General features: G+C 39.3%; 1 protein-coding gene across 1 annotated transcript in view; it reads left to right on the top strand.

Annotated features, from left to right (window-relative positions):
- Positions 1-21,589, top strand: part of CEMIP2 (cell migration inducing hyaluronidase 2) — an 80,533-nt gene extending 58,944 nt beyond the window's left edge. Inside the window, exons 18-24 of the mRNA XM_069576363.1 lie at positions 1,764-1,972; positions 6,025-6,207; positions 8,488-8,707; positions 12,082-12,180; positions 15,188-15,342; positions 19,120-19,223; positions 19,558-21,589. Coding sequence (XP_069432464.1) covers positions 1,764-1,972; positions 6,025-6,207; positions 8,488-8,707; positions 12,082-12,180; positions 15,188-15,342; positions 19,120-19,223; positions 19,558-19,754 — 1,167 coding nt within the window. The 3' untranslated portion in view covers positions 19,755-21,589. The remainder of the gene's footprint in view (positions 1-1,763; positions 1,973-6,024; positions 6,208-8,487; positions 8,708-12,081; positions 12,181-15,187; positions 15,343-19,119; positions 19,224-19,557) is intronic.
- Positions 21,590-22,674: the final 1,085 nt, after the last annotated feature.

The raw sequence follows: 22,674 nt of genomic DNA on the forward strand, positions 1-22,674 counted from the left end.
ATTTGAAATTTGGGTTGGGAGCCCAGATCTACAGCCATTTGTTGTTCCTTGGATGATATATAATACTGTAAGTTTTTAGCAAAAATTAGAAACAACTGGATCTCAAGATATTAGCTATTTGTAAATATTTTTAATGGAATGTCTGCTTTTTGCTGACCCAAGGATAAAGGTACTCAAGAAGAAAGGTGGTATCATAAGGAACATGCTGTGCTGTGCTTAGCCACTCAGCCGTGTCCGACTCTTTGCGACCCCATGAACTGTAGCCCACCAGGCACCTCTGTCCATGGGGATTCTCCAGGCAAGAAGACTGAAGTGGGTTGCCATGCCCTCCTCCAGGGGATCTTCCCAACCCAGGGATCGAACCCAGGTCTCCCACATTGCAGGCAGATTCTTCACCGACTGAGCCACCAGGGAACCCCAGGAATACTGGAGTGGGTAGTCTACCCTTTCTCCAGGGAATCTTCCTGACCCAGAAATTGAACCAGGGTCTCCTGCACTGCAGGTGAATTCTTTACCAGCTGAGCTACTAGGGAAGCCCTCATAAGGAGCATGTGCCACCTCAAATCCTTGGATTTGTGAAAAGGCAGGTTATAGATAGGTGTTTGGGGTGGGGTGTGTATTTTATTATATTTTATATATAACTTTTATATAACCTATTATTGGGTTGGCCAAAAAGTTCATTTGGGTTTTTCTGTTGCCATGTAATGAAAAAATCCTGAAAGAACTTTTTGGTCAACCCAATGTAATGAAGTACAGGTCACATATAAACATTTAAGTAAACAACAAGTAAATATAATATATTAAACATATATATTTAAATGAAGACAATCAGTCTCAAACTATGTATTTCCTATCTGTATTTTAATATTTACATGGTGTCAGTATAGAAGAGTTATATCAAAATAGTCAAACACAAATGAAAGTTAAGACTTCCTGGCTCAAAGAATTTATAATTAAGGAATCACTATGGACAAAACTGTGTAATAGAGAAACAGAAAACAGAGAAGTCGTGTGGATTACACGCAGCATTCTGCAGACGCTTCGATACTTCTGGGGAATTCTGTTACAGATGCTGATTTGTTTTAGGAAATTGTTCTGAGGTTTGTTCCTTGGAGGATGCATTTGGGGAAGATTTTGTTTTGGTGTAGCATGGGGCCCAAATACCACTGGAATAAACTCAGGGCTTTCAAATTTGCCTCAGTTTAATATGTTTTTCCAGTTTTTGCAGAACACTTTATAACTTTTTTGTTTTTAATGGGTGAAAAATGACTTCTTGGGCTGATGCAGGTCATGGAAAATCGAAAGCCAAAGCTCTAAGATATTTTAAATTTCCACCTCTTATTTCAGAGGAAAGCCTTTCAGATTTAACTAGAGGGTATCAGTTTTCACATTAATTTACTAATTTTTTGTATGTGTGTACTTCAGAGGGATTTTTTTATATGTGTGTACTTGAGGGATTTCTTTGACAAGCTATGTAAACCACAGAGGTTTTATATTCTGATGAATAAGCTGGCCTGTTGTGGAAGAGATGATGAAGATCTTGGCTAGCAGAGCACATGGTCTGTTTTTACCATTTCAGCTTAAGTAGGCTTCATTGTAAGTGGAGCTTAGGATGAAGTTGGCTACTACTCATTTTTGTCTGGCACAGATCATAGAATCTCTCTTTTGAAAGTAGAGACACTTGATGTTTGCTGGAAATGTTTTTTCTTTTAGCTATTTAAATTTTCATTCTCTTTTCTTTAATTCTTAATTATTTTTCGAAGGTCTATGTGCAGACATGGAGCACTCCGAATCTGACTATGACTATCACACGAGATGAGTATCCAGACTATCCTATGGTGCTCCGAGGAATTAACCAGAAGGCAGCTTTCTCACAGTACCAGCCTGTGATCATGCTGGAGAAGGGCTACACCATCCACTGGAATGGGCCAGCACCCAAGATTGCTTTTCTATACCTCATAAACTTCAACAAGTATGTTTCTGTTACTGTTATTTCAAATAGTTGAGCAAGTAGTAATTTAGTGGAGACAAATAATAACCTATCTCCTTTGTAGCAAGTAAAGAATGCCGGCTTTACGTACTTTGTTCCTGCTGTGGAAAGGCTATATATGTTATATTGATGGAATTAAGGGATAATAGAGGTTAAATCCTCTCCTTTTAAAAGCATGTGTTTTTCTCTATGGCCAAGGTATTGCAGAAAGCCATTTAGCAGTAGGATTCTTTTTTTTTTAGCTCTGCCATGTGGCTTGTATGTGGAAGTGTGAGATCTTAGTTCCCCGGCCAGGGACCAAACCTGGGCCCTCAGCAGTGAGAGCACCAGTCTTCACCACTGGCCTGGCAGAGAATTCCCCAACAGTAGATTTTAATACTGTATGCTGAATACTTTAATTCTCCATAGCTGGGATAGGAAGGCATTTTAATCTGGTGTTCCAGCTGAGCAGTTGGTTACCTAGAAAGTAAAAAGGTTTTTGAGGCCAAGTTTAGACTTGACAGAAGAGAGTGGTATGATTGATTATTTATGTCATCAGTGGGCATGGAGTGGAAAATTGTGGCCTGAATGCCAGATATTTTGCACCTCTGCCTGTATGTGAAAGCATCTTTCTATTCCCTCTTGACTTCTCAATTGTCTGCTCTCATGGTATTACTTTTAATCAAAACCTCTTTATTTACTTAATTAATTTATTATTTAATTTATTTAAATGTTTACTGTGTGCCAGTTGATACAAGGATGACCGAGAGAAATATTTGTCCTTTAGGAGCTCACAGTATACAGGTAGAACAAAATTTAAGTAAATAAGCCAGTACTATTTTTTTAATGGACAAAGGATAAGAGCAATTATCCTGCATAAGGGAGTTGGGCCAGGCTACACTGAGGAAGTGACAGTAAGTGATCATTTTGTTACAAAAGCAGCAGAGTTGGTAAAGGGCTAGTTCTGCTCGAAGACTGAGACTGATGTATTGATTGCCATGGGAGCCTAGGTTAGGGAAGTGACAGAGGAGAGACTAGAAACCAGAACTGGGACTATCTAGATATGTGTGGTGGTTAAACCATGGGACTCCATGAAACTGCTCAGATAGGTCCCTGCAAAATTGAAATGGTTTGTTCACCTGATTGGTCACAAACCTTGACTTGTCAGAACTCTCTTAAAGTACTAACTGAAATGAACAGAAATGGACATAGATCATATAAGAATTTGCCTCTAAGTAGGCTGGGGAAACAGTAGAAACTGTGTCAGACTTTATTTTTTGGGGCTCCAAAATCACTGCAGATGGTGACTGCAGCCATGAAATTAAAAGACACTTACTCCTAGGAAGAAAAGTTATGAACAACCTAGATAGCATATTCAAAAGCAGAGACATTACTTTGCCGACTAAGGTCCGTCTAGTCAAGGCTAGGGTTTTTCCTGTGGTCATGTATGGATGTGAGAGTTGGACTGTGAAGAAGGCTGAGTGCCGAAGAATTGATGCTTTTGAACTGTGGTGTTGGAGAAGACTCTTGAGAGTCCCTTGGACTGCAAGGAGATCCAACCAGTCCATTCTAAAGGAGATCAACCCTGGAATTTCTTTGGAAGGAATGATGCTAAAGCTGAAACTCCAATACTTTGGCCACCTCATGCGAAGAGTTGACTCATTGGAAAAGACTCTGATGCTGGGAGGGATTGGGGGCAGGAGGAGAAGGGGACGACAGAGGATGAGATGGCTGGATGGCATCATGGACTTGATGGACATGAGTCTGAGTGAACTCCGGGAGATGGTGATGAACAGGGAGGCCTGGCGTGCTGCGGTTCATGGGGTCGCAAAGTCGGACACAACTGAGCGACTGAACTGAACTGAGGCCACTTTTAAGAATGGCTGAACATATGGTAGATGCTCTTATTCTGAGATGTTAGGTCTCTGGCATATGCTCTAAACTGAACCATTACTGTTTTCCTGTAATACTTGTTGCTGCCAAAGAACTGCACCTTCACTTACTGAGTCAACCAAGTCAAAAAAAGAAAACAAACTCAGGACTCATCTTTGGCTCTTTCTTTTCTCTCATTTCTCCATCCTATTAGTGGCCAAGCCCGGTTGGTCCTGTCTCCTTAATATTGTTCAAATCTCTTCACTCTTGCCACCCTCACTGCTTGTGACTAAGTCATTATCATCTCCCCTAGATCCCTGCAGCAGCTTCCTACTCGGTCTCCCCGCCTCCCCCCACTTCCAATCCTTGGCCCACATTGTGGCCAGGGTGTAGTTCTTTTTAAAAGCCAGTCTGATCATATCACTCCCATCTGTGAGCTACCTAGAAGTCAATGAAAGAACAAATGATTGTCAGAGAGGGTGGCGGAGACATGCCAAAGAGTGATCAGCAGTCCAAAAAGTTATAGCTGGCAGGTTGTGAACCTGAGGGTGAGATATTACAGTCAAAAGGTAAACAGGGTTCTGTACATACCAAACATAATTATTTGAATAAATACTGAGCAAGTAAAAAACGTTTTAAAGTGAAAAAAGGGCTGAGCCAGAAGTTTCAAAACTCCATATGGGCTTGAAATTCAGTCAGAGTTTCCTTGTTTAATCATCTAAAAGTTTGTAAAAATTATATCATGGGCAGAGGCAAGAGGAGGAGATGTAAGTTTTTTTTCCCATGTTTAAGATAATTACAGAGAGATCATGGATTTTGTGGCACTTTTGAAAATAACAGTTTAAAAGTTATAAATCTATACTTATTGCACAAACTAAGAAAATGGAGAAAAACATAAAGAAAACTGCAAAAGCCTATAATTCTTCTAATCAAAGTAAGGCATTGTAAATGTGTATAGGGTTCCCATCTCTTTCCACCCTCAAAGGTTCTCTGAGTATATCTTATACCAAAATGTATTTAACTATTCCATTCCCCCATGAACATTTAGACTGTTTTTCTCCTGTCCCTCCTCCCCTTTTACTATTACAAATAATACCGGATAGAACATTTTTCTTATTTATTTTTAGTCTGTGCTTCTAATTCTTTAGTGGGATTACTGAATGAAATTTGTGTGAACAGTTTTAAACCCTCATTACATATTGTGTTAAAATTCTTTAGAATGATTAAAAAGTTCTGGAAATGAATAGTGGTGATGGTTGTACAACCTTGTGAGTGTACGTAATGCCACTAAACTGTAAAGTTAAAAATGTCAAACATGGCAAATTTTGTATTTTACCACAATTTAAAGAACATCAGAAAAAAGCAAATGATAAAAAAAGGAGAAATGTTTTTAATGGTTTTTTGAAGAGTATTCATTTTATATCCAAGAACATTAGGTAAGAAAAAACACTATTGCAATTTGGTAATATTATCAAAGACTTTAAAAATGCATATACCTTTGTCTCTAGCAATTCTAGGGCTTCCCTGGCAGCTCAGTGGGAAAGAATCTGCCTGCCGAGCAGGAAATGTGGGTTCGATCCCTGGGTTGGGAAGATCCTCTGGAGAAGGAAATGGCAACCCACTCCAGTACTCTTGCCTGCAAAATCCCACGGACAGAGGAGCCTGGTGGGTTACGGATACAACTTACTGACTGAACAACAATAACAGCAACTGGCAATTTTGCCACTAGGAATTTTTCCTGGGGTTATTATAAAAGATGCAAATATATTTATGAATAAAAAAATCCTTTGGAAAACTTTTGGCGGTGTACATTTCCACAATCAGGCTATCAGTGTTTATTCCATCTTAGTGTACCCATTCCCAACCATCTCATTTAATTTTCTTATCTGCTTACAGTATCTGAGTACATTTTATCCAACGTTTATTCACATTCTCTGAAATCTTGTTGCAAACAAGATTTTTCTAAGCCATATCATTGTAAATATATGATGAGAGAAATCTGGGTAACATGGAAAGGTGGATAGCTTATGTGTGTTAGGGTTCAGGACTTTCGTTGTTAGTGGCTCCATACACAGTAGAAATTTAGGAAGGAGAATATCATGGCTAAAATTTACATATGCTGTAATACTCAGAAGATATTGGCTCAAATGTGGACTTGTGTTTTTATTGTCTCTCCTTTATAGGAATGACTGGATTCGAGTCGGTCTCTGCTATCCATCAAACACAAGTTTTCAGGTTACCTTTGGCTTTTTACAGCGGCATAATGGCTCGTTATCCAAAATGGAAGAGTATGAGCCTGTGCATTCTCTGGAGGAACTGCAGAAGAAGCAGTCTGAGAGGAAATTTTATTTTGACTCCAGCACGGGGTAATTCAGGGCAACCAGTGAACGAAAACTTTTGCTTTTCTTTAATGGTGAAATTACTAGTTCTTCGGTGTAACTAAGAATAGGCTGTGATGTGATGGCTAGTTAGAAAAGCAGCTGATGTGGGTAATTCTCTGCTCATCACCATTAGAGGTTTAAGGAGAACTAGAATGACTCATAATTACAGTTGGCAATAGGAATCGAGTGAGATGTTTGCCGTATACCTATTAAGGCAATTTAGAGAGAGAAATTATCCTTGTCAATAAAGAACCAGTAGGCCCAGTTGAAAATTAAAATGATGTTTTCCACAACAACTCTAAAGATGATTATTTCCATATGATATAGTTCATATTTTAGCAAAAGCTCATTTTTCTCTTCCTTTAAGGCTATCTCTCAAGTTGACCTTGGGTTTAAAACAAAAAACAAGAAACACTGTGTAACCATGGCATATTTGCTTTCGACTTCCTCTAGGCTGCATCTTTCCACTTTTTAATTCTAATCCTGTTCACCTGGGGTCCTGTTGGCTCTGTCTGCTTTTATCCAGTTACAGACTCTCAGCCTTTGGGTTATGGTAGGCTTGATCTCCTGTACTCTTCCAGAAAGTAGCATGCTCCTCCAATATCCATTCCTTAAGCTGGCATTTCTACTCCACACCATTGTCTAGATACTATAAAGATACTCACGTAAATAAGATGCATTTCTTCTGCAAACTCACTGTCCACTGAAGGATGTGGGCATGTAAAGCAAGTAATTGGAGGGTGAAAGGTTTAAATGCTGTAAGTCTTATAGTGTGCCTTTTGAGATAATCCACAAGTTCAGCCTTGGGTGGTCAGTGACAACCCACGAGGGCGACACTGGGGCTAACTCTTGAGGAGTGAGTAGGAGGAGATGAGTAAGTGTTCCAAGAACAGTATGGATAAATGCATGGAGGCATGAAAAACATGGCATGGCATGTTTGGGGAAAGAAACTTTTGGATTTAAGAGAAGGGTGGCTGGACTGACTGTGGGGGAATAAGGTTGGAGTTCACTCAATTGCCTTGTTAACCTTTGGGTAAGAAGTGACTCATTTGCCCTCCAGGGCTGGTGCAGCAGCCAGCGTGATTAGCTTAAATCCTTTCGTATCACTTTCTCTTATGTTTAACTTCTAATTTTAAAACCTATTTGGACTTTTAAAACCTTTTAAAACCTAGTTGGACTTTTATTCTATAGATGACAGAACAGCCACATTCCCAGTTGATTTTCTGCAAAAATAAATGTACGGCCCAAATTTGTAAGGACATTCTGGTGATCACAAATTAATGATTAATATGTACAATGATAAGGAAATATTGCTTCATCTGGGTATTTCTAGAACCTTTCAGCCTTAGAGGTTCAAATTCTTTTTAATTCTGTTCATTTTGATGATTTTAATTATATATCAAAAGGCACATGCCTAATTAGATCCCTGTCATTCCTTATGTACATGTTAAAATGACCAGGTGTTGGAACAGTGGCTGATTTTCACCTCATAGTCTCAACTTTGTATTGTTTGTTGACTTCATTTTAAAATGTGAACTTGTGAACTCCAGTAATCAATCACAGTTGATCAAGTCGTTTTTAGAATCTTGACTTCTTTTGGTTTAGAAGGCCTAGGTTTGCTGACAAGACATTGGACTGCTGCCTAGAAGTTGCTTTTCCATTCATTTTGGAGGAGAATTCAGAGTGGGTGGGACTGATCATTTCACTTGATTTTGGCCAAAGTGTAGACAGAAGGACTCCAGGCCCATCTGCTCTTAGTATACATCCCAGGAATTGATATGAGACCATATCTTAGCCTTAAACAAACAAGTCTCAAAGTTGCTGTTTTTATTATTCCAGTTTTGTGCCTTAAAACAAAATAATGTATAAACTAAAAGAAAAAGAAAGAAAGAATAAACCACCCTAATTTACCAGATTCTAAACTCAACATAAGTATTAAGTTTTCCAAGGAATTTTTGAGCCAAGCCAAATTCCATCTTCCCAAATTACCTATTGAGGTTATTCAAACCAGAAATTTACTTTGATACTGTCCATAATGATGGATCAGATTTTCATGATATTTTCTAAAGTGGTATTGTGTTTGACTTAGAACCCTATGAGGACAGAAAGGAAAGAGAAACAACTTTATTAGTTTTATAAGTTATTTTTCTTTTGAGAAAAAATTATTGGATGAATATCCCCACTGGCCATGAGTTAATTTGAGGAACTTTTGTAAGTTTTTGAAAGTCAAAATCTAATACCCTTTGGACTGGTCTGTTTGTGCAGGTTGCTGTTTCTGTATCTTAAAGCCAAAAGCCACAGGGATGGCCACAGTTACTGTTCATCTCAGGGATGCGAAAGAGTCAAGATCCAGGCAGCAACAGACTCAAAAGACATCAGTAACTGCATGGCCAAAGCGTATCCCCAGTATTACAGAAAGCCATCAGCCCTCAAGTCGATGCCATCCATGCTCAAAGGACTCTGTCAAGGCTGTGGAACCCGTCAGGTAAAACACGGAATAAAAGTGGGCTTTAGTCCAAGAGAAAAAGTCAAAAGGTTCTGTGTAGTCTGCACATTTTTCCCTGCTGAAACATCTGTGCTGCCCATTTATTTTATTTTTTAAATTTATTTTTAATTGGAGAGTAATTGTTTTACAATATTGTGTTGGTTTCTGCCATATATCAGTGTGAATCAGCCATAGGTATACACATGTCCCCTTCCTCCTGAACCTTCCTCCCACCTTTCACCCCATCTCACCCCCTGGGTTGTCACAGAGCACCTGATTTGAGCTACCTGCATCATATAGCAAATTCCCACTGGCTATCTATTTTACATATGGTAATTTATGTTGCCATCCTACTGTCTATTTGTCCTCCTTCCCCCAGTGTCCACAAATCTGTTTTCTGTGTCTGCATCTCCGTTGTTGCTCTGCAGATGGATTCATCAATACCATCTTTCCAGATTCCACATATATGCGTTAATATACAACATTTGTTTTTCTCTTTCTGACTTCATTCTGTATAATAGGCTGTAGGTTCATCCACCTCATTAGAACTGACTCAAATGCATTCCTTTTTATGACTGAAATTCCATTGTGTATATGTTCCACAGCTTCTTTATCCATTCATGTCGATGGACATCTAGGTTGCTTCCATGTCCTAGTTACTGTAAATAGTGCTGCAGTGAACATTGTGGTACATGTGTCTTTTTCAGTTATGGTTTCCTCAGGGTATATGCCCAGTAGTGGAATTGTTGGGTCATGTGGTGGTTTTATTTCTAGTTCTTAAGGAGCCTGCACACTCTTCTCTGCAGTGGCTGTATCAGTTTACATTCTCACCAGCAGTGCAGGCACCAGGCCTTCCTTTGTGGCTCAGATGTTGAAGCATCTGCCTGCAATGTGGGAGACCTTGGTTCGATCGCTGGATTGGGAAGATCCCCTGGAGAAGGGCATGGCAGTCCTCTCCAGAATTCTTGCCTGGGAAATCCCCATGGACAGAGAAGCCTGGCAGCCTACAGTCCATGGGGTTGCAGAGAGTCAGACACAACTGAGTGGCTAAGCACAGCACAACAATGCAAGAGGATTCCCTTTTCTCCACACCCCCTCCAGCATTTGTTCGTAAATTTTTTGATCATGTTTGCTGCCAGTTTATAAATATTGAAAGATTTCTCCTGAATTTTGGCCCACTCTAGAATTTAATGATCATAAGCAAACCAGTCCAAATTTATAATAAAATCAGTCAAAATGTATTTACACATCAGTTTGCCCTGGGTCACTGTGGATTTATTGGTTGTCACCGTTTCTTTCTCAGCTGTGATTCCATTGCAATATCACTATTATGTATACATGTCAGTGACGTGGAAATATCTGTTTATTTGGCAGTGTGGAATTTATCTTTAGAAAAGGCACTCATGAATATTGTTTCCATTAAGATGAAAAACCATTAATTTGAAGCATATGCTATTATGTTTACCTATAATTAAAAGTACAAACTGACTTTGGCCGGAAGTGAAATGTATATCCAAATTATGAGCTAAAATCAGGCATGGGAAACCCCATAGGAAGTCACATTGATTCCAGAAGAAAAAGAAGTACAGAATCAATATTGCCCTGATTAATATTTAACCTATATATAAACAAATATGGGTCAAGAGGAATGGTTCTCAACTTGTGGTCCCCAGACCAGCAGCATCAGCATCACCTGGGAACTTGGGAAAATTGGAACTCTTGGGCCCCACCCAGTTCTACCCAATCAGAAACTTAAGGAATGGGGCTTATGGTCTTTGCTTTAACAGACCCTGCAGGTGATTCTGATAAACATTCGCATTTTAGTTTCATGGGCCTGGAGGAGTTTTAAAAAAAGTTCTTACTGCCACAGAAATGCATACTGTAATAAGAGGGAGAAAACCTCTACATATTTCTTTTTATTTCTTATTTCTAATTTGTCTTGTTTCTGTCCATTGGTGGCAGTAAGAACAGGGAAGGGAAGGGGGATTTATGCTTCCTGTTGTGATATATGATGATTATTTTTCTGATGACAACTCACTATCACAGTCTTGGTCTCTTATACCCTTGAGCCACCTCTATACTCCAGTTCAACTAAACTAACCAACAGACCAGAAAATAAACCAGGTACAGAAATAAGCTTATATGAATCCTTGCCTGTCCTGTGTAATGTCTTGACTGTTAAAGTGAAATTGTCAGATAATCTTTGTGGAGAAGTAAATTTTCCAGCCTAATTCTCAAGTTGAATTGTTAAGAAAGTCCTTCATTACTGAGAAGACTTCAAATAATTTATACTTAAGAAATACTAGAATTTGTAAAGATAATTTAATCATCTGATAAGTAGGAAAATTCACAAGAATTTTTGACTTCAGACCTGAGACTTCAAACAAATGTTCAGCTCCTGGATACTTAACATCATGATTATCTGCTCTTGCTATGATTATTTGTTCTTGTTGGCATTGATTTATAAGAATATACATACATACATACATATATATATATATATATATTTTTTTTTTTTTTTTTTTTTTTTTTGACCGTACCACATGGCTTGTTGGATCTTAGTTCCCTGACCAGGAATTGAACTCAGTCCGAGGTAGTAAAAGTGCTAAGTCCTAACCACTAGACTACCAGGGAATTCCTCGGTACATATACTTTCAAGTGTTAAATTGTGTAAAGAGTTGAGTGCTTTTGATTGAGAAGATAGCCTTTAGGGAGGAGGTAGATGGTGGGATTTGGAGGTTGGAAGTGGTTTGAAGTAGAAGGGAAAATGGAAGGGCGTTCTGGGGGAAGGAACAGCATCTGAAAAGGCAAGTGGCAGAAGAGTGGAAAACTGAGGGAAATCCCCTACATGTTGAATGTGGATAGAATATGGGAAATAGAATAGTGGCTCTGTTTGTGGAACATTTTGCAGGTCAGGTAGAGGAATTTAAACAAAATTGGTGATGTACAAGGCCCCTAAAAGTTTTTAAACAGAGTAATCCTTGTCATCTATACTTCTTTCCTCAATCCTGGAGTGACTGAATCACAGTTGAGGATAACTGGTCTGAAAAGAGCCTTCAAAAAGATTTGTGACATTTTTGCATGAAATGTTTACAAAGATTTAGATAAAAGCATATTTATATAGTCATTTAGAGAGCTGATCTTATTAACAAGATTGCAATGACTTGAAACTGAGATTGCTCTAGAAAATGAGGAACATACCATTCTCCTATTAAAGCTTGAATCAAAAAATAAAATTCCAGGTCATGAAATATGTACAGAAAGTTCAGAGAAAAAACCCCAAAAAACCATTCACTGGCTTTGATATAGTTGAGTTTATTTTGAAGGATCTTTTTGGAAGGTTAACATAGATATGGAACTTCTTCCCCATGTAGGCGGTGTTTACAAGTGATCCTCATACAAGCTACCTCCCTGTGCAATTCCGGTCACCCAGTCAAGCAGAGACTCAGCGTGGAGATGTGTCTGTTATTTCTGTGAGTACCATCTGCTGTGTGCACTGCCTCAGCTTCTCACTTTTTCATTCTATCCTGGTAACATAAATTATCTCTGACAACATTCACTTGTTTCTAATCACATTTTTATTGTTGGTAGTGAGCTATACAACAGAGGTATAAATACTCCTAAACATATGTATTTTTAAATAAATGAAATTTATTAAAAATTTTTTCTCAGTTTATTGATTACTTTTAGGCAAATGTTAAAATTATTCAGGTGACCCAGATTCCTTTTCTATAGGAGAAAAGGTATTTTTGGTTTAAAAAATTGTCATTGATAATTAATATGTAGGAAATTGTTTTTAACCTCAGTTTTTGAAACTTTAAAGAAACTCCCCAGTTATTTGTTTAAAATATGGAAGGTGAAGGTTTTAAAATCTCTTCAGCCTCTTATTTTGAGATTGCTTGGCTCCCAGTTTTTCAGATGAGGAAGGTGACAATGCAAAGTGTTAGTTGTCTTTAAGTAGGTTAATGGAAGTATAAGTGTTAGCCTGAGTGTCAGTATTGGAATTTGGACTAAAAGCCAAGTTCGCCAGCAAGGTTAATCAGTCTGTGAAAGCTGAGTGAAAGTGAAAGTCAGTCGTGTCCGACTCTTCGCAACCCCACGGACTATACTGTCCGTGGAATTCTCTAGGCCAGAATGCTGGAGTGGGTAGCCTTTCCCTTTTCCAGGGGATCTTCCGAACCCAGGGATCAAACCCAGGTCTCCTGCATTGCAAACGGATTCTTTACCAGCTGAGTCACCAAGGAAGCCTATCCCTTCTCCAGCAGATCTTTGCAACCCAGGAATCGATATGGGGTCTCCTTCATTTTAGGCGGATTCTTTACCAACTTAGCTATCAGGGAAGCCCGCTTTAGGCATGTGGCCTGTCCAAAACTGAGTTGACCAGAGTGCATCTATATAAAGGGCTCTTTGGGTAGGAGGTACCTAGCCAACTGATACCCAGCCAGGGCCTGGGCTCAGTCTCATGTGGTCTCTTTGGGAGCTGTTTTTTTTTTTTTTTTTAATTTTTAAAGTGGTGGACAACACATTTACAAATTCACATATATGTGAACAAACTTAAATCTTTTTGTTTTTCTTCCTCTCTCAATCTCTTTTATTTGTGGCCATCACCATTATCCACTGCCAGAACTTAACTCTGAATTAAGAACTTTTTAATAATTTTGAATTAAAAATACCCCTACTTAAGATGAGGAGGGTGAAACGCAGAGTTATTAATCATCAGGCATAAAATTTCGGTTGAATAAAATACATAAACTCTCAAAATCTGCTTTACAGCATTTTCCCTGTAATCAGTAATAATATATTGTACACTTAAAATATTTAAGAGGATGGATTTCATGTTAGTGTTCTTACCACAATTAGAAAGAAAGGAGGGAAGGAAGGAAAAGAAAGAAAGATCCCTACTTAAATATAACTCCAAGGTTTCTCACGTATATATACCTATTGCTTTATGTTAGCATGTCTTCATTTTGTAGTATATTCATGATGTAGGAAGTTTGTTAGCTCAACATCTCAGTAAAGTCAGCAGTGTGAAGAACCCATCCCAGCTTCCTTGTGTGGAATCTGGTGGGTGTCAGTTGCAAAGGGATGCAACTGGGTGCTGAGTCTCTGCTCCACTAGCTTAGTAGGTAATTAAACAAGATACTGTATTGCCCAGACAGTCTCAGGTAGGGTATTCCTTGGGGTCTGCAGACATTGTTTGACTCCATTGCTGGAGTCACTGCGTGCCTGGAACCGTAAGGAGGTCACAGAGGACTGTGTTTCGTCATGTTTACCTCCAACACTTTTCGCATGTATTACCTGAAAAGTCTTTGCTGGATGTGGCCTTACTTTAGTTTTTATGGAAAATCTTATGTTTCTTTTAAACAGCAGGTTTTCAAGGGGGCAGTTTGAGTGTGTTAAAGATCATGATTTTTTTGTTTAATCAAATGTGTCTCAGTTCTAAGTATTCAGGTTTAAAAAAATGAGTCACTTTCAATCTTTCTAAATATAGAATGGCACTATATATTAAGCACTTCTAGAATTAATCTCTGGACTAGAGCAGTTTAAATACAGGCAAAAAGCCATTTTGAATTCCTGTGAGATCATTAGTGATTAGAAATAAAATTTAAGTATAACTTCTCCAAGTGAGGACAGGTATAATGAAGAGAGCATCTCTCATTTGTTAACTTTTAAGATAGTTTATAATTTTACACATTTTAAAGAGAAACAGTGTCCATGGCTTAGTGTTAAATCATTTTTTCAGTCAAGATTTTTTTCTTTCCTTTTTTGGTTGAGGAATTTATGAGATTTGGGTATATCTGGAATTCCTTTTTCTTGAAAATGTCTCAAGCCATTAATTTAAAGAGAACGCCTGGAACTTTCAGTTCACAGTAATTGTTTGAACAAGATATCACTACTCGTGGCTTAAATTCTGGTAAAATTTCCTGTTTTCCATTTTGATTTTAAGGGAGACCTGTGTATGGAACAAAGCAGATGAAACTATCTGCCTCCTCCGATGTTTCAAACCTAAGCTCTGATGGGGCAGGAGTTTATGTGGGTTAAGGAAGTCTCTCTCTCTACTTACCTACCTATGTGACTAGATACCTATTGTATATAGTTTATACAATATGTTTTTTTCCTGAACAATGTGACAACATCTGAGCTTCAGTATAGAGGCCGTCACCTGATCACTGAGTTGGAAACTGACCCCAGTGAGAGAGTATGTATGTAAGAATGAAACCCCTGAACCTGCAGAGTCACCCTACTCAGCTGAGTGTAGGCTGCCATGTCTTGCTTAGAGCAATCAGTAGAGACCAGTCAAGGTAAAAGCCTGTGAAAACACAGACTCAGTTTCAAATGTTGGCAGAGGAAGAGTGATGGAACATGCAGTTTGAATCTTGGGATTATTGTTTTTGATTCATGGGTTTAGAAGACAGAGGGAAAGGGGCTGGAAAGATACTGAATTGGTAATGACAGCGGAGGACGATCTTGTATTCTCAGATCAACGGCACCGACTTTCCCTTCCGAAGTGTGGGCGTCCTCCTCCTGATCGTGGATGCCTGCAGTGTTCCCTTCCGGTTGACAGAAAAAAAGGTTTTCTCTTTCACTGATGTCAGTCGCATGGAAGAATACTTAAAAACAGGCATCCCTCCAAGGTAGGTGAAGCTTGCCCTATATAAAGGATAAGGTACCTTAAAGATGACACCTGGCTAACTCTGAGTTTTGGCTTCTGTACTTTTCTTTTTTACTCTGGGTATTTAGGATTCTTGAAGGATGGATACTCATTCCTTTTCCAGTTTCAGGTTGATGCCTGTGTGATCTAAGTTGCTTATCATTGATAAGTGAGGGCTTGGATGTTAGAAGAGTTTGCAAATGATGGGAAGGTTCTTGGAAGGAGAAAAGCTCAACATTTTGGATCGTTCCTATCCCACTTCTTAGTATTAAGCTGATCTACATTGTACCCAACTCTCTCAGAAGGCTCATTATCATTTTAAAACAATTTTATTGAGTTTTGCCTTTGTAACAGTCTATCCTGCTGATGAACCCTTGGACAGCATTGTGCTATGACTCTGGTATAGGAAGTTGCCACCTGGGTCACTTGGAATTGACTGGAAAGGACTAAATTGATTTTTTAAGTGGATGAGTGTGTGATCTCTTTTTTAAGAGCCCTAGCATGATTCATTTTTCTTTGTTATTATCTGAACAAAGTGCACCATGCTGTATTTGTGTTGGGCAGACCCTGACTGGAGGCAAGAAGATAAATTCAGTCCCCTTTCTGCCCCCTTTGCTTTCCTGTGGACATTGATTTTACACACAGGCTTTCATTTAATGAAGCCCCAAAGGGAGGAACATAGGCTTCCCAGGGAGCAAAGTCCTATGTAGCATTTGAATCATCATCAACTGATCTGGTCACTTACGCTCCTTAAACTTTAAAGAACCAGATCTCAACAAGTCCCGTAAAGTCATGATATTCTTTCAGTATAACATTCTTTGTGTACATATAGCTCTATCTTCTGATTTAATACATTTGTAGGTATTTACTTTGCAAGGCCTCAATTTTCTTTATGTATCTAAAGATTTTTTTCCTAATGTTGGAAAATAAACAGAGTCAGTCACTTCACCTAAAACAATCTGGAACATAAAGCTCACCACAGATGTTTAGAGCAACACAATAGTCATGCAAGGCGCCCAATATATTAAGAAAAGAAATGCTATAATAAAGGATATATGATAAGAGTAAAAGGAAAGGCTCTCCCTGCTTCTGGATGGAAAAGTTAATTCTGTAAAGGTGTCAGTTCAGTTCAGTCCCTCAGTCGTGTCTGACTCTGCGACCCCATGAATTTCAGCACACCAGGCCTCCCTGTCTATCACCAACTCCCGGATTTCACTCAAACTCAACGTGCATCAAGTTGGTGATGCCATCCAGCCATCTCATCCTCTGTCATCCCCTTCTCCTCCTGCCCCCAATCCCTCCCAGCATCAGGGTCTTTTCCAATGAGTCAGCTCTTCACATGAGGTGGCCAAAGTACTGGAGTTTCAGCTTTAGCATCATTCCTTCCAAAGAACACCCAGGACTGATCTCCTTTAGAATGGACTGGTTGGATCTCCTTGCAGTCCAAGGGACTCTCAACAGTCTTTTCCAATACCGCAGTTCAAAAGCATCAATTCTTTGGCACTCAGCTTTCTTCACAGTGCAACTCTCGCATTCATACATGACCACTGGAAAAACCATAGCCTTGACTAGACAGACCTTTGTTGGCAAAGTAATGTCTCTGCTTTTTAATATGTTGTCTAGGTTGGTCATAACTTTCCTTCCAAGGAGTAAGTGTCTTTTAATTTCATGGCTGCTCATTGGAAAAGTCTTTGATGCTGGGAGGGATTGGGGCAGGAGAAGAAGGGGACGATCGAGGATGAGATGGCTGACTGGCATCTCTGACTCGATGGACGCGAGTCTGAGTAAACTCCGGGAGTTGGTGATGGACAGGGAGGCCTGGGGTCGCAAAGAGTTGGACTGAACGACTGAATGACTGAGCGACTGAACTGAACTGAACTGAACTGAACTGAATCACCATCTGCAGTGATTTTGGAACCCCCCCAAAATAAAGTCTGATACTGTTGCCACTGTTGGCCCATCTATTTTCCATGAAGTGATGGGACCAGATGCCATGATCTTCGTTTTCTGAATGTTGAGCTTTAAGCCAACTTTTTCACTCTCCTCTTTCACTTTCATCAAGAAGCTTTTTAGTTCCTCTTCACTTTCTGCCATAAGGATGGTGTCATTTGCATAGCTGAGGTTGTTGATATTTCTCCCGGCAATCTTGATTCCAGCCTGTGCTTCTTCTAGCCCCTTGTTTCTCATGATGTACTCTGCATATAAGTTAAATAAGTGGGGTGACAGTATACAGCCTTGATGTACTCCTTTTCCTATTGGGAACCAGTCTGTTGTTCCATGTCCAGTCTAACTGTTGCTTCCTGTTCTGCATACAGATTTCTCAAGAGGCAGGTCAGGTGGTCTGGTATTCCCATCTCTCTCAGAATTTTCCATAGTTTATTGTGATCCACACAGTCAAAGGCTTTGGCATACTCATGTTACTCTATCTAAATTAAAATTTAAATCTAATACATTTCTGTTAGTATACCAGTAGGTTACTTTTCTATTGTATTTGACAGTTGATGATGAAGTTCATCTGGAAAAATAAATAAGGGAGTCATAAAACATTTTAAAACTAATTACAATAATACAAGGGGCTTATTTTATCAGATATTAAAACAAACCAAAAGTGAAAGTCTCTCAGTCATGTCCAACTCTTTGTGACCCCATGGACTATACAGTCCATGGAATTCTCCAGGCCAGAATACTGGAGTGGGTAGCTGTTCCCTTCTCCAGGGGATCTTCCCAACCCAGGGATCAAACCCAGGTCTCTCACATTACAGGTGAATTCTTTACCATCTGAGCCACCAGGGAAGCCCAAACCATAAAGCCATAGTAATTATGTGTAGTAGTGGCAAAGGAGAGAGAGATCAGAAGAGAAAATCCACAAACAGATCTGATTGTATGTGGTGATATACTCATAATATAAGTAGCAATTTAAACCAAGACATGGGAAACATTTTCTTTCTTTTTTTTTAAGGTTTGGCGTTTATCCATTTACTTAGTAAATAGATAGTAGAACATAAGTAGATGTATAGAATGTCTGAAACAAACAAAACCAACCTCTTCTGTTAAAATAGTTTGCTCCATGAAGGAGCTGTGTCCCAAGACATCCACTAGGTCAACTGATGTATATGACTTTCAGTTCAGTTCAGTTCAGTCACTTAGTTGTGTCCGACTCTTTGCGACCCCATGAATCGCAGCACGCCAGGCCTCCCTGTCCATCACCAACTCCCAGAGTTCACCCAAACTTATGTGCATCGAGTCGGTGATGCCATCTAGCCATCTCATCCTCTGTCATCCCCTTCTCCTCCTGCCCCCCAATCCCTCCCAGCATCAGGGTCTTTTCCAATGAGTCAACTCTTCGCATGAGATGGCCAAAGTACTGGAGTTTCAGCTTTAGCATCAGTCCTTCCAATGAACACCCAGGACTGATTTCCTTTAGGATGGACTGCTTGGATCTCCTTGCAGTCCAAGGGACTCTCAAGAGTCTTCTCCAACACCACAGTTCAAAAGCATCAATTCTTCGGCGCTCAGCTTTCTTCACAGTCCAACTCTCACTAGTTTTCCCTATATTTAGAGACCTCCTTGTAATAGAAACATTAAGTTCCAGGTGTGGAATTGAAGTAGACCCTTGTAACAGCAAGGATGAAAAGGCATGTGGAGTGCTTTTTGCTTTGTGAGTTCTGCTTTTATCTATCTAGTATTTACTTCAGAAAGGTACTCAGTAAACACATGTTGAATTATTGAAACTTGCTCTGATTTTCTAACTTTTTTACAGGTCAGTTGTCCTGTTGAGCACAAGAGGACAGATAAAGCAGTTGAATATTTCGGATTCATTAGTACCTCTGGGATTAGCCAAGCCAGCCAATCTTTATAACAAAGGTTTGTATCTGTATTCTTCCATAAAGTTTTTAGGAGAGCAGCAACATATACATTTTTATGGTGGAGTGTAGCTACCAGCCTGCTTTCATGAGCTTGTTAGGCTGGGGTGGGTATTATGAAGATAATTTCTAAATCAGGAGACAGTGTTAGAGGAAGTGTGTTGGGATGTAGTTTGTTATTTGGGGCAGGGGGTGGGTGGTAAGAGTTCATTCTCTGACGTAAGGAAGTATAGTTTTTTGGTTGTTTTTTGTTTCGCTCACCTCCACCTCACCTTTCACATTATCTTGCCTGCAACTAGTAGAGATACAAATTGAACTTTTTTTTTTTTTTTTAGGAAGTACCATATTTTTGGGATTCAATGGAAACTTTAAACCATCATGGACTAAGCTGTATACCAGCCCTGCTAGACAGGGCCTCGGGCTGCTTGAACAATTCATACCTTTGCAGCTGGACGAATATGGTTGTCACAGAGCTGACACTATCCGCCGAAGAGACCTGGAGCTGTTGAAGCAAACTTCAAAGGCACATTAGAGACTTAACTGTAACTTAAGTGCTGGGGGATAAAATGTGAACTAACTTATTTAATTTATGGCATTTTAAAATGACACTGTTAACCCAACGGAAGCATTTTCCTGTTTGAGGCAGAAAGGGGAGAAAAGTAAGAGTTTAAAGAGATTGCTTGAATACCAGCTTACGCACCTTCTAGTTGTACAAAGTGGTAAAGAATTTATTTGTATTTGTTAGGCTGGTATATTTCAGAGATCAGTTCTCTTATCCCTCACGTCCCACTCCTGTGTTTCGTAGTGACCGTAAACAGTGCTTCATCTTTTGTACAAAATGGGATGCTGTGAGGGAAGGGGAGCTTCTGAGAGTCAGCCTGAGGAGAGTCAGTCCTTGAGAGGACCAGCTCTTATAGCACCTTGGATACTTGAAGTCTAATGTTCACTTGTGTCGTTGACTTTGCGTCGGCAGTTGACCTGGGTGGCTGGCATGTCCAGGAATGCCTTGAGCCCTGATTCCAGGCAGCCTTTGAGGATTTTGTATGATACTGAATGATGGAGTTTTAAGTGGCAACTCAGGCCCAGCTCATGCCCTTTTTTGCTTGGACATGTGCTATTTTTATTCATTTGTATATTGATTCCTTCTAAGGATTCAACTTTCAAACAGCAAGTATTATTGGGGGAAAAAAAAAGGGCTTTTATGGGTTCGACATCCCTTTAATCTGTGACCATTGGGCAAAAATTGGACCCGCACCTTGGTCTGATGTTGGTGGGACCATTTTTGCAGCTTTAATCCTTAGCCTGTTTGACTGTATATTTGTATTTAAAATGCAAGAGCTGAGCTAAATATTTACATTTTTTAAAAAAAGGAGCAGGCCATTTTCCTGAACTATTAACTTGTGTCATTTCAACTTGCACAAAGGAAGTCTGTTCTTGGAGTTACTCCTGCACCCGTTTTTTAGATTTGTTTTTTGTGTGGATTTTTTTAAAAAAGCTTCTCTGCTCACCAACCTGGCAGGACAATTGCAAAAAACTTAATGATACCCCGAAATATTGTACTCAGGGAGAGGAAAAACAGGAGAACCTTTTAAGGGCCAGAATCAAGGAGAGAATATTCAGAAACAAACCTCTTTTTAGCCTTAGAGGAGTCCATCACTCTTAAGTAAATCGTTAGAGCCCACTGAAAAAAAGGCACTGTAATGCCCTATTTTTCTTCTTACTGGGTGTGTACATCTCCTGCCAGTGAGGACTGCATGTGGCTAAAGGAGATTGATGCCACAGCCAGGATGTCACTACACCAAGAGGAAAGAGGTGTTGAAATGCTTTTATCTTTTCCTAAACCCACAGTGTATGAAGTGTAACGTGGGGATGGCCACAGCAAGGAATATGGTCAGGCTGACTTTGGCAATGAGTACAGACAAATTCACTCTTCTCTGTCAAGAGCAACAGCTAACAGCCTGTCCTTTTGTGTCCAAAAGAAACTGCAGAGCAGCTCTGTGACTTTATTTCCATTACTTTTCAAAATATGCTACCTCAAAGTGCTACCGATAAACCTTTCTAACTGTAAGTACCCTTGTTAAAAGAGTACGTGTCTTAATCAAAGTTTAGGTTTTGGGGTGTTTTTTTTGTACATTGATGAATGAAATCTTACCTATTAAATATATTATTGGATCATTGTTCCTCAAGGTGATTAAAGTTTGTGTGTGTGTGTGTTTTTATGACAAATATCTTTTATGTGTGATTTTTAGAGTTTGGCTCTTTAAAGATTTGAAGAGGATATATAAGTTCTAAAGCACTCAGTTTTTCTGATTTATATGCTAATGGTCAGGGCCCAATTTAAATAAAATAAAAATATGTGTGCATGTATTTTTTCATGTATGTGTGTGACTATCTAGCAAGCAGTCAATTTTTTTTTTCATTCCATATCCCATCTGCAAAGAAGCTATGGGCAGAAATAATGAGGAAATTTTCATCCACTAGGTAGATTTTGTAAGACTAAGTAACTTCAGAAGGCTGGTGCAGAGGTTCTTTGACTGCACATTGGAGAAAGCTTGGGAGCTTTAAAACCTGTGATGGCCTGGTCTGTTCCCTCCACTCCAGCTCCTGCTTCATATTTAATTGGTGTGGGGTGCAGCCTGGCCATTGGAATTTTTTAAAAGCTCTCTGGGTGATGGTAATAACATGTAGCCAGGGTTAGGTATCACTGTACTAATATAATAGGCCCACTGTTTAACCTCAGTCTGTAATTTTTTGTGTGATAAAAACAAAATTATAATTATCTATTTTTATTTGTGATTCCTATATTGCTTATGGAACTCCCAGCCCTCAACAAAACATTTTGCTATTGTCTGAACTTTCGATCGTTTTTAGTTCTTAGTTGTTTCAAATTGTTAAATTGGTTATCAAAGCTGATATACACATTTCAGGCTATTGGGAGCTTGCAGTCTGTTTTATTTCTACTGGGAAAATGTGTTCAAAGGTGATTTATAAGTTTATAAGCATTTTCCATCAGGTGAGGCAGTTGGTTGAGTTCCAGAAATGTGGCCATCCACGAATTGGCCAGCTGATGAGAAACACAGGGCCTTCTCATATATCGACAGACTTGGGTTTTAAGTCTTTCCTGTGAGATTTCTCCCTCTCCACCTGAATCAGCATGTTGTATATTATCTTCAGAGGCTGGAAGAGAGTGCATGTGAGAAGATGAAAGGCAGGCTCATGGTCTTACAGAATAGGACTCCAAAGCAGCCACTAAACTGATGTTTAGACCTGAGAGTGGGGAGAAGGTTTATGACTCCTCTGTTCTCCAGCTCCATCAGAAGAGAACATATCCTTGTACCATTAGATGGAATATTTGGTTTGGAGGAGGGGTGGGCAATGCGGTGATGGAGAGAGGCTTGAATGCTTCAGATAACTTAAGTTTTCATTCCTTAAGGGATGAAGTAATGTTTGGA

The sequence above is a fragment of the Ovis canadensis genome, chromosome 2, assembly GCF_042477335.2.
Source record: "Ovis canadensis isolate MfBH-ARS-UI-01 breed Bighorn chromosome 2, ARS-UI_OviCan_v2, whole genome shotgun sequence".
NCBI lineage: Eukaryota > Metazoa > Chordata > Mammalia > Artiodactyla > Bovidae > Ovis > Ovis canadensis.